The sequence below is a fragment of the Psammomys obesus genome, unplaced genomic scaffold, assembly GCF_907164565.1.
Source record: "Psammomys obesus unplaced genomic scaffold, mPsaObe1.curated_primary_1811, whole genome shotgun sequence".
NCBI lineage: Eukaryota > Metazoa > Chordata > Mammalia > Rodentia > Muridae > Psammomys > Psammomys obesus.
The window spans coordinates 22,713,017-22,728,154 of NW_026596064.1; the positions used below are offsets into that span (position 1 = coordinate 22,713,017).

Genomic DNA, 15,138 nt, shown 5'->3' on the forward strand with positions numbered 1-15,138 from the left:
TCTATCCCTTCCTTTGTCAAAATTTCCTTTGATTAAGAATCTGCCAAGAGCTGCAACAGGAGCTACTAATAAGATTTCAGGACACTGAAAGTGTAGCATCATTCCCAACCTAGGCCAACTCTACTATGCTATTTTTTGGACCCTGTGCTTGGGAGGGATGAAGGGATGAAGAGAGACTCAAAAGTCCCGAGATGAAAGGTAGCACTTTAGCCAAGGCACCTAAGTCCACAGAGGCAGCCACTGGGGAAGGGCAGAGCTGTGGGTGAAGAGCTGGACGAAGCATACAGGACTTTGCACCTGAGCTTGCTTTAACTTGCTCGGGCTTTTGGAACTCTGCGCTAGGCACAGTGTTTGGCTTTACCTGTACGGAAGGTGACCATGGCCGTCTGGCCCTCGCCAGCACAGTTGTAGGCTGCCATCTCCACTTCATACAAGCTTCCAGGATCAAGCCTGGTAAGGGTGAGGCGGTGCTGGCTGGCTGGAATGCCGGAAATGGTCCAGTCGTCAGAGGAGTTTGTGACCTGCTGGAGAAAGCGATGGGGGTAAGGACCCACTTCTTCTCTAGTGTCCAGGAGGATTTCAGGTTGAGCCCAGGATGGCAGGAAGAGGGAAAGGACCACGGGTCAGCTTGGGCGCGGGTGGGACTGTAGAGCTCAGGCTGGTCCTCTTGGTCTCTCAGGTAATGATCCCATCAAGGGACGTTTGCAAGGATAGCTAGAAGGCCAGACTGACAGTGCTGGCGACTCCCCCAGAGGCCACACCTCCATCTCCCGCAACCTCCTCATCTAATGTTCTCTCTGCTTACAAAAGGAGCCAAACACAGTCCTTCGGTTCTTGTTCTAACGGGGGACGCCAACAAGAACGATGACAAAGGCTCTAGCAATGGAAAGAGCACCGTGGAGAGCTCACTGGGCGTGCACTACCTCACCGCCCTCAGGTCCCAGCAACTGATCTTCGTCCCATTCCCACGTCTCAAGCAAAGAGCCTAAGCTTAGAGAGCTGAGGAATTAGCCCACCGCTGCGGAGCTAGTGAGCACAGAAACCCTCACTGGAGTCCAAAGAGCATGCGCAGAATGTGACCTGTTCTCGCGAGAGGATTCTGGACGTAGAAGACCCCGAGTTCAAGCTCTGGCTGTACAACCGTGAGCAAATTCCCTCACTGGTGAGCCCTGAGCTGTTCATTTCTAAGAAGAGGCAAATACAGTGTCTTGGGTTGTTCTGAAGTCAAATTAGATGACCTGGCACAGGTGAGGTCCCCAACAAATAAACTCCCGGCCTGTCTCCTAACCTTCTCTGTATCCTTCATCCTCTGAGATTTCTCACTTTAAAGTTCTTTCTCTATCCTTGTTTTTGAAGCTTAAAGATTGGTGTGTGTTCAAGATTTAAATGAATTTTTAATGGTTCACTCTCTTAAAAAAAAAAAAAAATTATGGGAGGGCTCCAGGCACCCAAAGGCAGTGGTGAAAGATTCTTTCTTCTCGCCCACCATCTTTTAAGAAGGACTTAGTTACCAGCTCCGTGCATCTCAGAAAGCCTTCCAGAGTGGAGAGCTGGGGCTTGATGGAGAGAGCAAACAGCTGCTGGGGAAAGCTCTTATCCCTAAGCAAAGTCTTCCAGAGCAGAACAAAACCTCTCATTCAAGGCAGGGGGATGGTCTGAGCTCATTAATGTCGGGCTTCCAGGACTGGTTCCAAGGGGAAAGGTTTTCACAAACTGCGAATCCCCAGTGATGTGGCAAACCCAAACACAGTAGCCCGGGTCTACAGTGGACTAGATGAAACTCGCATTGTCCGCGTGAAAACCAGCCTGACTAACTCCCAATGTCCTGCAGAAGACAGGGCACGAAAACAAATAAACAAACACCCCAAAAGCAAAACCGAAAAGCAAAAACAAACAAAAACCCTCACAACCCAAGGCTGACTTCTGATTCCAGCACTCTCTTTTTTTAGGTGGTGACCGTTAAGCTAGGTTAGTTCCATGAGCAAGAATGGCTTTCAAGACATGCTTGCCACCTTGGCAACGTCCACCTAAAAGCGCCAACTGTTCCACAGGGCAATGCCTAATAGAAGCCAGACATAGCAGGGGCCCCATCCTGACTGTCATTTCCCTCTACCCCTCCTCCCTCTGTCCTCCCAGCACGGTCCTCACACTTCCACTGGGACCCAGAAAAGAAAATAAGAAACGGGAGGGTAATTAGTCACTGTCACACACGCTGGCCTGGCATTTCCGGATTACCCTGGTGCGGTCCCTGCCCGCCTCCCTGTTGTGGGAGGTAGCTTCAGAGCCACGTATTGGCCTGAAAAATATTGTTTTTACTCTCACACTGATTTCTGTCTCTTGGGTACTATATTTGGCCTTCCTTGATCTTTGTCTTTAACTCACAGGGAGGTGTCTAGTTACATAGGAAAATAAGGAACGGGGCTAAACAAGACTGTTTCTTTTCACAAAACCATTCGAACCTTTTGCTGTTCCTGGGGGTTGGGGTAAAGGAAGAGATGGTGGTCTTTCCTATACCTACATGGGAAACTACATGAGGTACAGGATGCTGCTCTGCCTTAGGCACCTTTCTGACCACCTGAGGTTTCTGGGAACTTCTCTGGTTCCCAGGCCTTCTGGAAGAGCCAGACAAGGAGAAGGACAGACTGTGAGAGGCCAGTGATGTTTGCAGCAAGGACCTGGCTTGTGCAGCATCAGAACATTCCACTGTGTGAGTGTAGTCTTGTTTTCGTGTTTGCTTTTGAAGCAGAAAAAAAAAAAAAGGGCAAATATTTTCTGCTCCAGTTCACATTTCCATATTTTCTTCCAAGCATTTTTATAAGAAAAAAAAAAAAAGAAGTCTAATATGCACACAAACTCCACATTTAGAGTAGGTTGTTGGTAATGAAATTTTTAATTCACTTAAAACCAGTACTTTTCTACTCTCCGATGCCATTAGAAAGAAAGAGCACAGACTTGTGGTGAACGGAAAGGATTTATAAGGAATTTCATCTCATCTTCCTTGCACAGCTTTGAAGGAGCGTGGCAGCCTGGCGTGGCCCTGTCTCTGCATCCTCTCACAGTCTAGAATGTTCTCCCTCATAGCTCCTACAACAGCCCCTAGGCAGATTCTGTCTGGTGAGGGGAAACAGCTAAGATCTCAACAACCTGATGTGCCAGGAGCTCTAACGCCTGCTGGTTAAACAGGAGTGACCACATTATCGGAGGACTGGAGGGCATTTTATACCCCACAGGGAGAACATGTGTTCCCTATATTTATTTGCCTGGCTAGAGGGACCTGTCTGGCCTGCTGAAGTTCCCACAGATGTGTTTTAAAAAGAGCTTGCTTTGGTTGGAAAACAAATTCAAATAGCATCGCCAAAATATAATGGTGGGGGGAGGGGAGGGGAGAGGATGGTGATGGTGACAGAGGTGGGTGAGTTGTCTCTGGACTTGAAGTGGGCACCAACTTCCAGATAAATGAACACAAAGGTTACACCTGAGAGTCTATATGGAGCCTCGGCCTAGACTTCTGAGAGATCACCTGGCTGGATCACCACTAGCTTTCCACAAGGTGGTAGGGATGGGCATTTGAAGAGATGGAAGGGGAAGGCACTTCTGGGGTGCCTGCTGGGTCCTGGCCTCAGGGCAGGAGATAGAGGGACTCACTTCAGCTTCACTAAGAAGGAGCTTGCGGGGGAGGGGGCACAATGCCAGGGTCATACCTTACGATGTTTCACCACGTAGTAGAGGATGGGTGCCCGGCTGCCACCCTCATGTCGAGGCCGCCACACCAGCTCATACGAATCAGTCTTGGAGGTCCGGGGGGAGCTGAGAATGATGGGTGCCTCTGCGGGGGCTACCTGGTCCTCTCCCAGGCACTTCAGGGAAGTCGGCTGTACTGATGTTGGGGGCTTAGCAAGCCCAGGTTGCTCCTGAAGCATCTGGTCGGGTCTGCTGGGTCTGCTGGGTCTGGAGGGTGGCATGGGAGGTGTGGCAGCGACCGGCTTAGTATCCCTCCCGGGTCTCAGGGTCATGTCTGAGGACCAAGCAGGAAAGAGAAGGGAAGGGGGAAGGTGTTAGCGGCCCTGATCGCCTGCCAGGGAGAAAACAGAATAAAATCAGAGAAGACCTGAGATCACCATCAGCCTGCCCCGTGACACACAACCAGGCTCTGCAGAAGAGAGAAGGCTGGCGGCCTTGTCCTGCCAGAAGGAAAAGGAGACCTGTCCGCTAGGACCAGGCCTCTGCAGTTTGGAGGCCAAAGACAAGCCACTTAAGTCTCTGTAACCTGCTGCCTCTATCTTCAGGATACGTGTTTGAATGATGCCAAGGTTTATATTTAAAGTTTTTATTGCTTTTTATTCTCTCTCTCTCTCTCTCTCTCTCTCTCTCTGTGTGTGTGTGTGTGTGTGTGCAGGAGTCAAAGAACAGCTTTGGGGAGTTGGTTGTCCGTGTGGGTCCTGGGGCTTGACCACAGGTCCTCAGGCTTAGCAGGAAGCACTTTACCTGCTGAGCCATCTCACTGGCACTGATGTGATGGTTTAAATGTCAAATGTCCCCTACAGTCTCATGGGTTAAATGATTGGTCCCCAGCTGATTTTTTTTTGGGGGGGGAGGTAGGGTCTGTCTGGAGGAAATAGGCCACAGAGGCATATTTCTGAAGGTTAGTCTTTCTCCCAGTCCCTTCCTCTCTATTCACTGTCCGCCATATAGTTTCTGTCACGGAAACTGACACGAAGCTCTGTCTTATTATGGACCCAGACTCAGTGGGCCCTAAGTGCTCTGCGTTAAAAACTCCAAAACCACGAACCAAAACAAGAGTCCTTCCCTCTAAGTTGTTTTCTCCTTCGAAGTTATTTTCTTTGTCACGATGCTGGAAAAAATGACACAGAAAATTGGCAACAGAGAGGTGGGATTGGTGCTGCAACCAAACCCGCCACGAGGTTTTCGCGCCTTCAGGGCTGATTTAGAGGGGGGTTTGTAGAATGGACATGAGTGCTAAAGCAGCTGTAAGGTGCTGTCTGTAGAGGCTGATGGGCTTTGGGTGGGATCTCAGGAGAGCAGGGTGTCGATGAGATGACAAGGAGGCTGTCCTCGGGCCTTAAGACAGAACAAGAACTCTGCGAGGAGTCGGACTGGAAACCATGCGTGTGACACTGTGGCAAAGACATTGCGGGAAGCTACATTTGAAAGTGACTAGAGGAAATTTCAAGGAAGCCCGGCACCCAGGCCACGGTTTGGTTACTGTTAGCTGACCTGTCTCAAGAGTTAGGAACAAGAAGGAATGAGAAAACGATGTGGAAAAATAGACATTTGGCTGAGGAGGTTGTTAAAAATCATCAGAGCCATTAAGAGGAAGCCACGTATTTTGCACCAAGATGGTTCAAAACGTGTCTTGAGGACATGTCAGGAAATGGCTCGACCTCACTCAGAGCAGCCTTAGAGGTATAAAGGCTTTAAGCCATTTGAAAGACTTTGCTTTGAGAAGAGAACTCTTGGGCAACGTGTCACAAGCTTGTCACACAGGGAAGTGTTGCCGCTTCAGGCAGCCAGCCAGACATTCATGGACCACTGTGTTGTAGGGGTGATCCAAATAGCTTGGGCAAACAAAAGCTTTGGTGCCATCCACAGGGCACTGGTTGAGTAGACATGCAGAACGCAAGAGTTGTGAGGTCAGTGGCCCTTCCTCCCGTATTTTAAGGGAAAGTCTGGGAGGCAATGCATAGCAGGATCACAGTCCCTATGGAGAGCCCTTAAGATGGTGAAGCAGGCAGCTTTGGGATGAGTAAAGTCCCCAAGATACATTCAAACACAGAATATTTGCCAAGCAAAGCAACTGGCAACACATGGCGCTAACCCAAGAGAGACCATGACCACAGGGTCAGGATGCCCAAGACTGCTGAAGCCCACATCCATGTTTTGCCCTAAACACTAGATATAGAGTTACATGACTTAAGGCTTGGCCTGCTGGGTTGTGGTCTTGCCTTGCTCCTATCTCTCCTTTCTGTGTCATTCCATCTTTTTGGAATGGGTGTGTTTACTCTGCGCTATTGCAATCTGAAAGCATATGACCAATCTTTTATTTTGTAGTGGCTCAAAGCTAAGAGTCTGTCTTAAGTCTTAGAAGAGACCTTCAACTGGTACTTTTTAAAGATTTTTTTTTCTTTAAATCTGTGTATGTATACATATGAATTTATGGGTGGGCACTTTGTGAGTGCAATTGCCTTTGGAGGTCAGAACAGGGAGTCAGAGACCCTGAGCTAGCATTACAGGCAACTGTGATCTACCTGACATTGGTGCTGGTGACTGAACCTGGTAATGACGGCACTGAACTGTGCCATCCATTGTAGTTTTATCTCTGAAATGTTTCCCATGGTTTCATCTCCTTTATAGGCAGAGGGGATCTTTCTCACGTTCTCTACCTCACCGGATCCTTGCTGAAAACACAGTAGATGCCAGGTCAGTATAAGCATCAACTGAAATGACTCTATGAATGAATCTAAAGAGTTCCATTTATTTGAGAAAAGAACTGTACAGTCTTCCTGCTCCGATTGGAGCTTCTGACATCTGGGCCCCTTGCACTCACCTGGCCGTGCAGTCCTCAGTTGGACCACCGCGTGGGCACTCCCCACTTCATTCTCAGCCATGCATTGGTACACGCCTTCGTCCTCAGGCCCGACACCGATCACACGCAGGGCTCTCCGAGACAGCCGCAGGCGCTGGCTGGAGGTGAGGGGCACGGCGTTCCTCAGCCACAGAACAGAGGGTGGGGGGTTTCCGCGCACCTCACAGGTGAGCTTTGCACTCTGGCCCCACGGGATGACCAGCTGGGACAGCTCCACAGTGACCTCAGGGGGTTCTGCAGAGAAGACACATCAGAATCGGGAGGGCTGCATTTTCCCCCCTCCAGGATGACACAGGCTAGTGGAGACACAGCTAGTTGAAACACACTCTTTCCTCCTCCCTGGCAGTTGGGTTCTCTCTATGGGAGGAGTGGGGGGAGGGAGTGTCTACATACCTAAAGAGCACACCAACCAAGGTCCAGGGCCTAAATCCTGGGATCTCAGAATCTCTGTTTCCCCAGTGTGCTTCCCTGCTTTCAGCTCTGTGACCTTTCACAACCTAACTCTCTCTGAGCTAGGGTATATGCTTCTGGAAGGGCCAGGAAGGTTAGAGGGAAGATTAAGGAGGAAGTCCGTAAAGATGCTCACCAAACACCTGGACATTGTAGAGAATGACAGCCACACCGGGTTCCCCAACCCCGTTGCTGGCCATACAGCGGTAGGTGCCTGAGTCCTCCTCACTGGTGGTGTCGATCAGCAAGTTGCTCAGCAGGAATCGGGTCTTGTTGTAGGCAGCAATGCTGGACCCATCCTTGGCCCACGTGACTCGAGGTGGCGGGATCCCACTGGCCACACACTCCAGTATGAGACTCTGGCCTTTGGTGACAATGACAGTCTGGGCTTCCAGTGGGTAGATGATGCGGGCAGCCTCAGCAGTGGACCCTGGAGAGGGGAGGAGGGACACACAGAGTTAAGACTTGGACTTCTTTCAGCCTGTGATGGCCCAGCCCCAGAAGGATTTCCGAGAGCATGGGCTTGAGATGAAAAAAGTCCCTCTGAGGCTCACAGCCCAGCTTATACAATGTCACTTGTCAGATTGTTTCGCCTCAAGTCCTGCTTGACATCAGGCAGTGCACGCTGAGCCTGAGGACAAAGTGAGACACAAGGATCTGCTGGGCTCCAACTCGACTTCAACATCCAAGTCAGTGTGTCCCTTCCAGGGTGGGCAACCCGCTAAGCTGAGCAGCAGCCACTGTTGAAAGTCATACACTTCTTACACTCCAAAGTCCCCAAACACAAATCAGTGACCCTGTCAGGTGCTCAGAGGCGAAAGCAGACATCTTTCTCAAAGCTGGGGAGAAAGTGCACAGACTGGCTGCAAGGCAGACACTCTTCAGCGTCCTGCTATCCCAGGATCCCTGCAGGGCCAGCCACTGGCAACTCCAGTTTTTATAAACCCTGGAACACACAGTTTTAGAGACTCTCTATTTCTACTTAGGAAGAAGAGAAAGAATTTTGCTCCATTAGCTTTGGGAGAAAATCCACCTCAGGTGCTCGGTAGTAGTAGTTCACTGAGTACTTGGGGAACCTTGAATGGGTGCTTGGGAGGTGAGGGTGTTTGCTCACGAATGAGGGAGCCTGTGATACCTCTATAGATTTTCTGCAGAGGGAGACATTGGGAGTAAGGAGCAGAAGGCAGGCCCAGAGGCTATCCACAATAGTGCCCCTTGCATGAAGCCTCTGTGTTCTACATTCCCACCCAGCAGAATCATCCCTCCTGCAAAGTCACACTGAGAAGCGGGAAGTGATTTGCCCTCCACAATGAGCTATAAGAGCAAGCAAGGCTGGGGTGCCGCCACCCCTCTACCCCTAGGCTCACAGACCCCGAACTTGGTCTGCCCCCAAGGTACCCCTCTCCCTTTCCAGCTTTGCTGGCCTCTATCCACAATAGCCCATCGACAAGTGAGTCTGGTCCTTACGGCGCACACGCAGCCGGTCACTGGAGCCGGAGGTTTTCACTTCCTGGGTTACTGGGTTGTAGGCGGCACACTTGTACATGCCCTCATCCTCCTGGCTGGCATTGACAATCTGGAGATTCCCTGACGGCATGATCAGGTAGTTGTCTGTGAAGCGTGGAGGGGAGAAAGAAGATGCGGTGAGTTTGGGCCCGGAATCTTAGTCAAGTCTGAAACTCCCTTAGAGCTGAGGTGTTCCGAGGAGAATCAGACAGAGCCTGAAATGCCATTCTCCACGTAAAACCTAGCGTGGGCAGAGTGCCAGAGTAATGAACAGACCCCTACCCTGCTTGGCTGTCTGCCCCTGAGTTAGTGCTTGAGTATGAGGATCATCTTACACTCTCAAGGAAGCTAGAGGAGGGCAGAAAGGATGCCGGGCTTAGGATCAAGCTGGACCTGAGCTCTGAGTCTACAGGATACTGTGTGATTTTGAGGAGTTAAGCAGCCTCTTAGATCCACTTACAAAAAAGCAGGGTGCCTGCTGCTAAAACACTATTAAGGCAGAGGTGCGTGCCACACAAACGGGGAAGAGGTGAGTTTAAAGAACTGGCTTCAGCACTTTCTACCCCTCTGTGTCATGGTCAACAGTCTAAGCCACCTGGTTCTTGAAATCCTTCTCTGGAAGAGGAATATTCTGACCCCTAGCCATTGCCCTCCCTGGGTCGGCTCCTGAAACCACGTAGTGTGCCTTGCCAGCCTGGAAGGTTTTGTCTGCTCCTGATCTAAGTGTGTCATGAGTAGAGCCTGAAGCATGTACACAGGTTTCTTGGGCAGGAGGCAGACTGGCGACTTCTGGACAGCCCAGCAACAGGGTGGCCCCCAGTTTCCCGGCAGGCACAGCACTGGCCGTCAGTCAGCTCTGAACTCTGTCCTGCTGTCACCTCCTGGGAGTCAGGGTGTCACTAAGCTTGGTGCCTGCCTGCTGCTGGGCCACCCAGGTGTGAGCTGCTTAGGCAAGTGCCAGATGGAGCGAGTCTTGCCTGGGGCTGCTGCCAAGGCTCTGCTGGGCACAGGAATTAGCGCTCCTGCCTTCTCCTCTCTCCTCTCCGCTGTTTCTGAGTGGTTGGACCAGGGTGCTGACATTTCAAAAGCAGCTTTCTGTCTTTTCTGAGTTGTTCCCCACCCCCACCACTAAGATTTTTAATCACAAACATACCTTCTCTCCATAAGCAGAAACATCTATAATATGAAAGGGATACATTTTGAGTTACAAGGCCATGGCAAGTTACGTTGACTTGGCCTTACATGTAAGTTTGTTATGGGATGGGATGACTTCATCTTAACGGACATACGCCTCCCTGTCGCCAATGTGGACCAAACTGCGGCCTCCCCTAGGCCAACCATCATGTCCACTGTGGTCTGAGCAGGAAGCTGTGAGAGCTGAGATTAACCCCAGTGCCCAGGAAATGGGGGCAGCTGTGCAGCTCCACCAAAAGACTGTTTTACCATGTGGGGGAAGCTTCCCGCCTACCAGGGAATGCTGAAGCTCTGGGGACACTGTACTTGCCAGACAGCCTTTCTCTACATGCCTGGGGACCGGCTTGAACAGGGAGCGTCTGGAGTCAGCCATGTGCCGAGTGCCTGATCAAATGGCAGCAGCTTGGCAACACGTTCCAGGGCCCCACAAGATGATTTGAAGTCCCCACGACGGGACGGAGAACACTCCATCATGGAAACTGGCCCCTTACGAGGACAGCTGGCTAGCCTGAGGTCGGGGCTGTCAGCGTGATCATGGGGACTCAGGGAGGTGGCGGCAGAGGAAAGCAGATGGAAGCCAGATCTCCAGGGCTTTGTGTTGCTGTCCCTACTATTCCTTACCTCTAGAGGCCTCCAGCCACTCCTGTTTGACACTGTACCGGACCTGGGCTTTGGGATGGCTCTCAGGCAGGTGGCAGGCAATGACAGCTGTGTTCCCCTCATCTACTTCGATCACATGCTGTACATCTAACTTAAAGTCCTGGAGATCTGTGGAGAGAAAGGAAGGCTCCATTCAGACCTAGCAGGTTTGTGTTGGAAGTCTCACTAAATGGCTTCAGAATCTACTGGGGGGCATAAGAGAATGCTGAGAGAGTTCTAGGCCTCTGGGGGGGCTATAAGGTTTATCAGATTGAACTGCGAAGCCCTCATCACTGTACAGATGAGGGTCCATCACTGTGTTGACAGACTGCACAGCCACCTCAACTTGAGGTCTATATAAACATAAGTTTGGGGAGGCATGGAGAATGCTACTAGAAGATGCTCAGAATGGTTTCTTCTGTGACACTGAGCCCTAAGAGTAAGCTGCTTCTACTCAGCTGTCCTGGGTATGGGTCACAGTCAGGGCACAAATGTCCAAGCACAGTTGTCAGGATCTGCAAACGGACACTGAAGCGAAGAGTGAAAAGAAATGTTGATGTTTTCTTCCAGTTCCATCAAGAACAGCCTCCCAGGTCCTTTTCACACATTCGCACTGAAAAGTGGCTCAGTTACCAACTACGATCATAGACAAGATGCTGCCTCCCAGGACCTACAGACTCTAATGACTACTCCTCTCTTGGGGGTGATAGCTGGGGCCCTGTGGATGCCCTAGTGATTTTCCTAGGTAACAAGAGATCTCCCAGGACACCAGGAAATCCCAGACGGCACCCTAATGTGGAATCTGAGAGAAGCTGAGGGTCTGGACACAGGCTTTCGCATCCTCTGGTGTCCCATGGCTATTTCTTCTGTCTTAGCTTTGAACGAGGACTGGGTCTACACTAGAAGAAGACAGAGACCAGCCTGGTGTGAAAGCAGGATGTTTCCCAAATGATCCGTGTGTCTAAAAAAAAAAAAATCTTTTTGCATGGGCCAAGTCACTGATGCTGCTGAAAAGCTGGGCCATGTCTACAACAAAACCACATTCCGAACAGGAAACTCGTTTTTCAGGATTGTAGCCAGATCTATTTTGAGAGAAGGAATAAAGACTACAAAGAAAGGGATGAAAATATTTTACCCAGACACTTCTTTTTTCAATGTGGCAACTGAGGAAGCCATGGAGGCCCACTCTTAAGAGTACAGACCAGTCCAGACTTTGCTCAGACTCCAGGCACTAGACTTCCTGCAATTTCGCTGCAAGATTCCACCTGCTGGCAGTGTTGTTTCCATGGGCCACCCAGAAAAGGTGAGCAGAGTAGGCAGAAATAAGATTTCTCAGAAAACATGAGAAATAACCACCCCCAGATAAGCTATAGTCACCTTGGGGAACCTGGTGATCAAGTTACTGGCAAGGTCAGGGAGGCTACCTAGTTGGAACTTTCTAGAAGTTGTTAGCTGGGCCGCAGTAGGGAAGGAAGCCCACTGTTGTGCAATGAAAAGATCATTGTGCCTTTCATTTCAGTGTTAAACTGTTCACTCTTGAAGGACAGAGACGAAGACTTGTTCATATATGTCCTCTGAGCCTAACTTGGGTCTTGGCTTATGTTGACAGTATGATGTTAAATAAGTGAAATCCATGGAAGGTAAGTTTCACAAGTTAGATGCTCATTTACATGACCTCCAAACTCAAAATCTCTCACAAAGCTTGGTTTGTGTCCTGAGCTCAAGACAAGGTCCTGACACAAATGCTCCATGAATATTTAATTATAGTGTGGCCAGCAGCAGTTGTTTTGGAGAAAGAATGTCTGGTACTTGGGAGGTTAGATCCCCTTGCACTGGAGTTATGGACAGTTTTGAGTTGCTCTTCGGGCACCGGGAATTGAACCGGGATCCTCTGGAAGACCAGTCATCTTAAGTCCTTAATCACTTGTGAACGAAGGATGCTGGCATCTTCATCTTTGCACTGGAGCCTGCAAATTATGTAGCCCTGAGCTGGCTGAGCCCCTTGGTAAGTGCGACGGATGAGTTTCGCTCTGAGAGGAAGAAGATAAACTACAGGAAAAGGGGGTGCCTGAGCTCATGTCCTAGCCGAACACAGGCGGTGCTGCTCCTTTAGAACACGAAAAGGCCCTAATCCTCCCTCAGGGTAGGGCGCCTTGTACCTGCCAAGTCAGGAAGCTCCCCAGAAAGCGAGCTATGAGAAACTGCACTTCAGAAGCATCTGGAAAATTCCTCAGGCGCTGAGAAGCGCTCTCATCCACGGTCTAATAAATCTAAAGCCACCCCACCAAGAGCTGTTTTCCCCACCCCCCTCCTTTCTTTACATCATTCCAAGGAAAACTGCCTCAAGCAACAGTGTGCTTAAGCCTAGCAGATCTAGCAGATCGTGTTGCAAGAAAGATGTGAGCAAGTGAAAGAAGCCTGGCACTGAAACACCATCTCCATCATAATGGCCCCAGGCCCCTGCCCACCACAACTGAAGGCTCAGCCCGGCACCCACCGCACCAACCCAATGCTAGAGCACTGGGGCGTCCTTATGGTCCTCTTGGCTCTCACCGCATCCTCCGACAACTGTTAGGCTGTGCATTCGGGCAAGCATGAAGCTGGGCACTGGTCAGCCACGCAGCCCAACTCTCCCTTTGTTCTGCTGCCAACATGTGCACAACAGCCCATGCGGGCAGGGCCCTGGACACCCCATCTGGGTGCCCCACTCCTCACGGGGGCTGCCTGCCAGGCGAGGCTTCTTGGCTTCCAAACAAATAAGCAGCAGTTTGGTCTTTGCTGCCGTCCCCTCCTTGTGCCTCCTTAGCTTAAATCTTAGCTGTCACTTCCATCACTCCCAGTTTGGCTGCCACAGTAAAATTCAAGTCTCACTAGGGGATCAAAGGCGCAGTAATGAAGTGAGGAATGATGTAAAAGTCAGGGCCCCTATTCCAGCGTTCCCGGTCAGGAAGGAGGCTGCTGGCTTCACGTGAAGGGGAGCAGTCCCTTTCCAGGCCAGGCTCCGCACAGCAGTTTCCTGGCCCTCAACAATGCCTCACTGGGAATAACGGGCAGGCCTTTGGTACAAATGGGGTTAACGGGCTTCTGTTGGCAGAAGGGTGGGTCAGGTTTCATGGGAAATGGCTTGATAGGTCACACACCTGTCCTTGCCTGTGGTCTGTGTGCCTGAGAAATGCATTGCAGGAATATTTTCTCAGCTTTATTCTTTTTACCTTCCCTCACATCCTCCTGTATGCTCTCTCGGCACATTCTTTCAGCTACTTCACTAAATGGTCCAGTAGACCCACTTGTTTCTCAGATCTCCACAGGTCAAAGCCCTGGTCTCTGCGGCCACTTCTGAGGCTACTAACACGCCTTACAGTCACAGTACTTTCTGAGAAGGCCCATAGTGTTTGGGGCTCTATTAAGAGCCTGGCCTGGTTCCTGCCCCTGAAAAGCTCAGATTCCAAAGGGAAGCTGCATATTCCAATGTGTTGTTTCTGTTAAACGCCTAGATGCACTGTCTGTGGGAATTTCTCCCAATGTATACTGTGTGCTGTGTTCCACACTTCCTTTTTCCACTTGAAGGGAAAGTCAGGCCCAAATTCTCTTGGCCATGGGATAAAACAAAAAAGCACAGACAGATACGTACAAGCATACCCTCACTTCTGGCAAGTGTGAGAGCACATGCAGCACATTTTATCTTGAGTCCATTTGACTTTTTTTTTAAAAACCACTTTCTAGTTCCCATCACTCTGCTCTTAATAAGAAGCTCTTAATAGTAAGTAGAACACGCTTGGTACTGGCGGTGCACACCTTTAATCCCAGCACTTATGGGGCAGGAGGATTTCTGTGAGCTCAAGGCCAGCCTGGTCTGCAAAGTGAGGTCCAGGACAGCCAGGGCTACACAGAGAAACCCTGTCTCAAAACACTAAAATAAGTAATATAATAGTGATTATTAGAGTTAGGATCGTGAATTAAATTACAATACTTGGAGAGAGACGCCTCCATATCCTCGCCCTCAATACAAACTGTCAAATCTTAGTGGAAGGCTTTCCGCCTCATTTTCAAAGGTTTTATGTGTCTAGCTACACAGTGTCTGGGATCTCAGCTCCATGTTCCTAGTATAACCCTGAACCCCACTTTCTAAGAGTTCTTCACTCAGTCTTCTCCTTGAATACCCGCCCCCCAGCTGATAAGTCAAAGCTCTTTCTGTTCAGATAGAAAAGATGGCGCCTTCACTGGATGCTAGGGGAGTTACCAATGCCCCCATCTCTGTGAGTGTTCTGGTCATGCAGGCATTTATCGTATAGTCCCATCCCGTACTCCCCTTGTGTTCTGAGAGATCAGAGGACAAGCCTGCACTTATCTGCTGTGGTTTGGATGGAATCCACCAGGTTGTGGGCACCACATGGGGCTCACTTGGCAAAGCTACTGGGATGCTTAGGAGCCTCAGGGCCATGGGCAAATTTCTGGGCTTACTGTTAATTCTATTCCCCAACTCTCATGGCCTCCAAGCCTCAACTTGTCCCTGCGACAGCTTGTTGTGTCTATGGCTGATGTTGCAGAACTTGGGAAGAAGCCTGTGCTAATGACACCACTACTCAGTGACACACAGACCCCGTGGTCTTTTTTCTGCCCCTCAGTCACGCTGGCCCGTGGGCAAGGAAGTAGAGGCACTGGGTACCTTTTCTGGCTGAATCCCTGGTACACAGCTTCATGGAAGGACTTGGGTGTGGCAATGACGAGGCAGAGGGTCCACGGCC

General features: G+C 50.3%; 1 protein-coding gene across 4 annotated transcripts in view; it reads right to left on the bottom strand.

The window, feature by feature from the left end:
* Window positions 1-15,138, bottom strand: part of Boc (BOC cell adhesion associated, oncogene regulated) — a 71,766-nt gene that overhangs the window by 7,889 nt on the left and 48,739 nt on the right. For 2 of the 4 annotated variants that reach the window (XM_055625174.1, XM_055625173.1), the window contains exons 4-9: window positions 10,376-10,522; window positions 8,522-8,665; window positions 7,191-7,484; window positions 6,566-6,838; window positions 3,702-4,015; window positions 362-521 (exon numbers count right to left, since the gene is read on the bottom strand). In XM_055625174.1, the coding sequence (XP_055481149.1) occupies window positions 362-521; window positions 3,702-4,015; window positions 6,566-6,838; window positions 7,191-7,484; window positions 8,522-8,665; window positions 10,376-10,522 (1,332 nt within the window). Of the gene's footprint in view, window positions 1-361; window positions 525-3,701; window positions 4,016-6,565; window positions 6,839-7,190; window positions 7,485-8,521; window positions 8,666-10,375; window positions 10,523-15,138 lie in introns of all 4 variants that reach the window. The other 2 variants (XM_055625172.1, XM_055625175.1) reach the window with 1 other exon arrangement.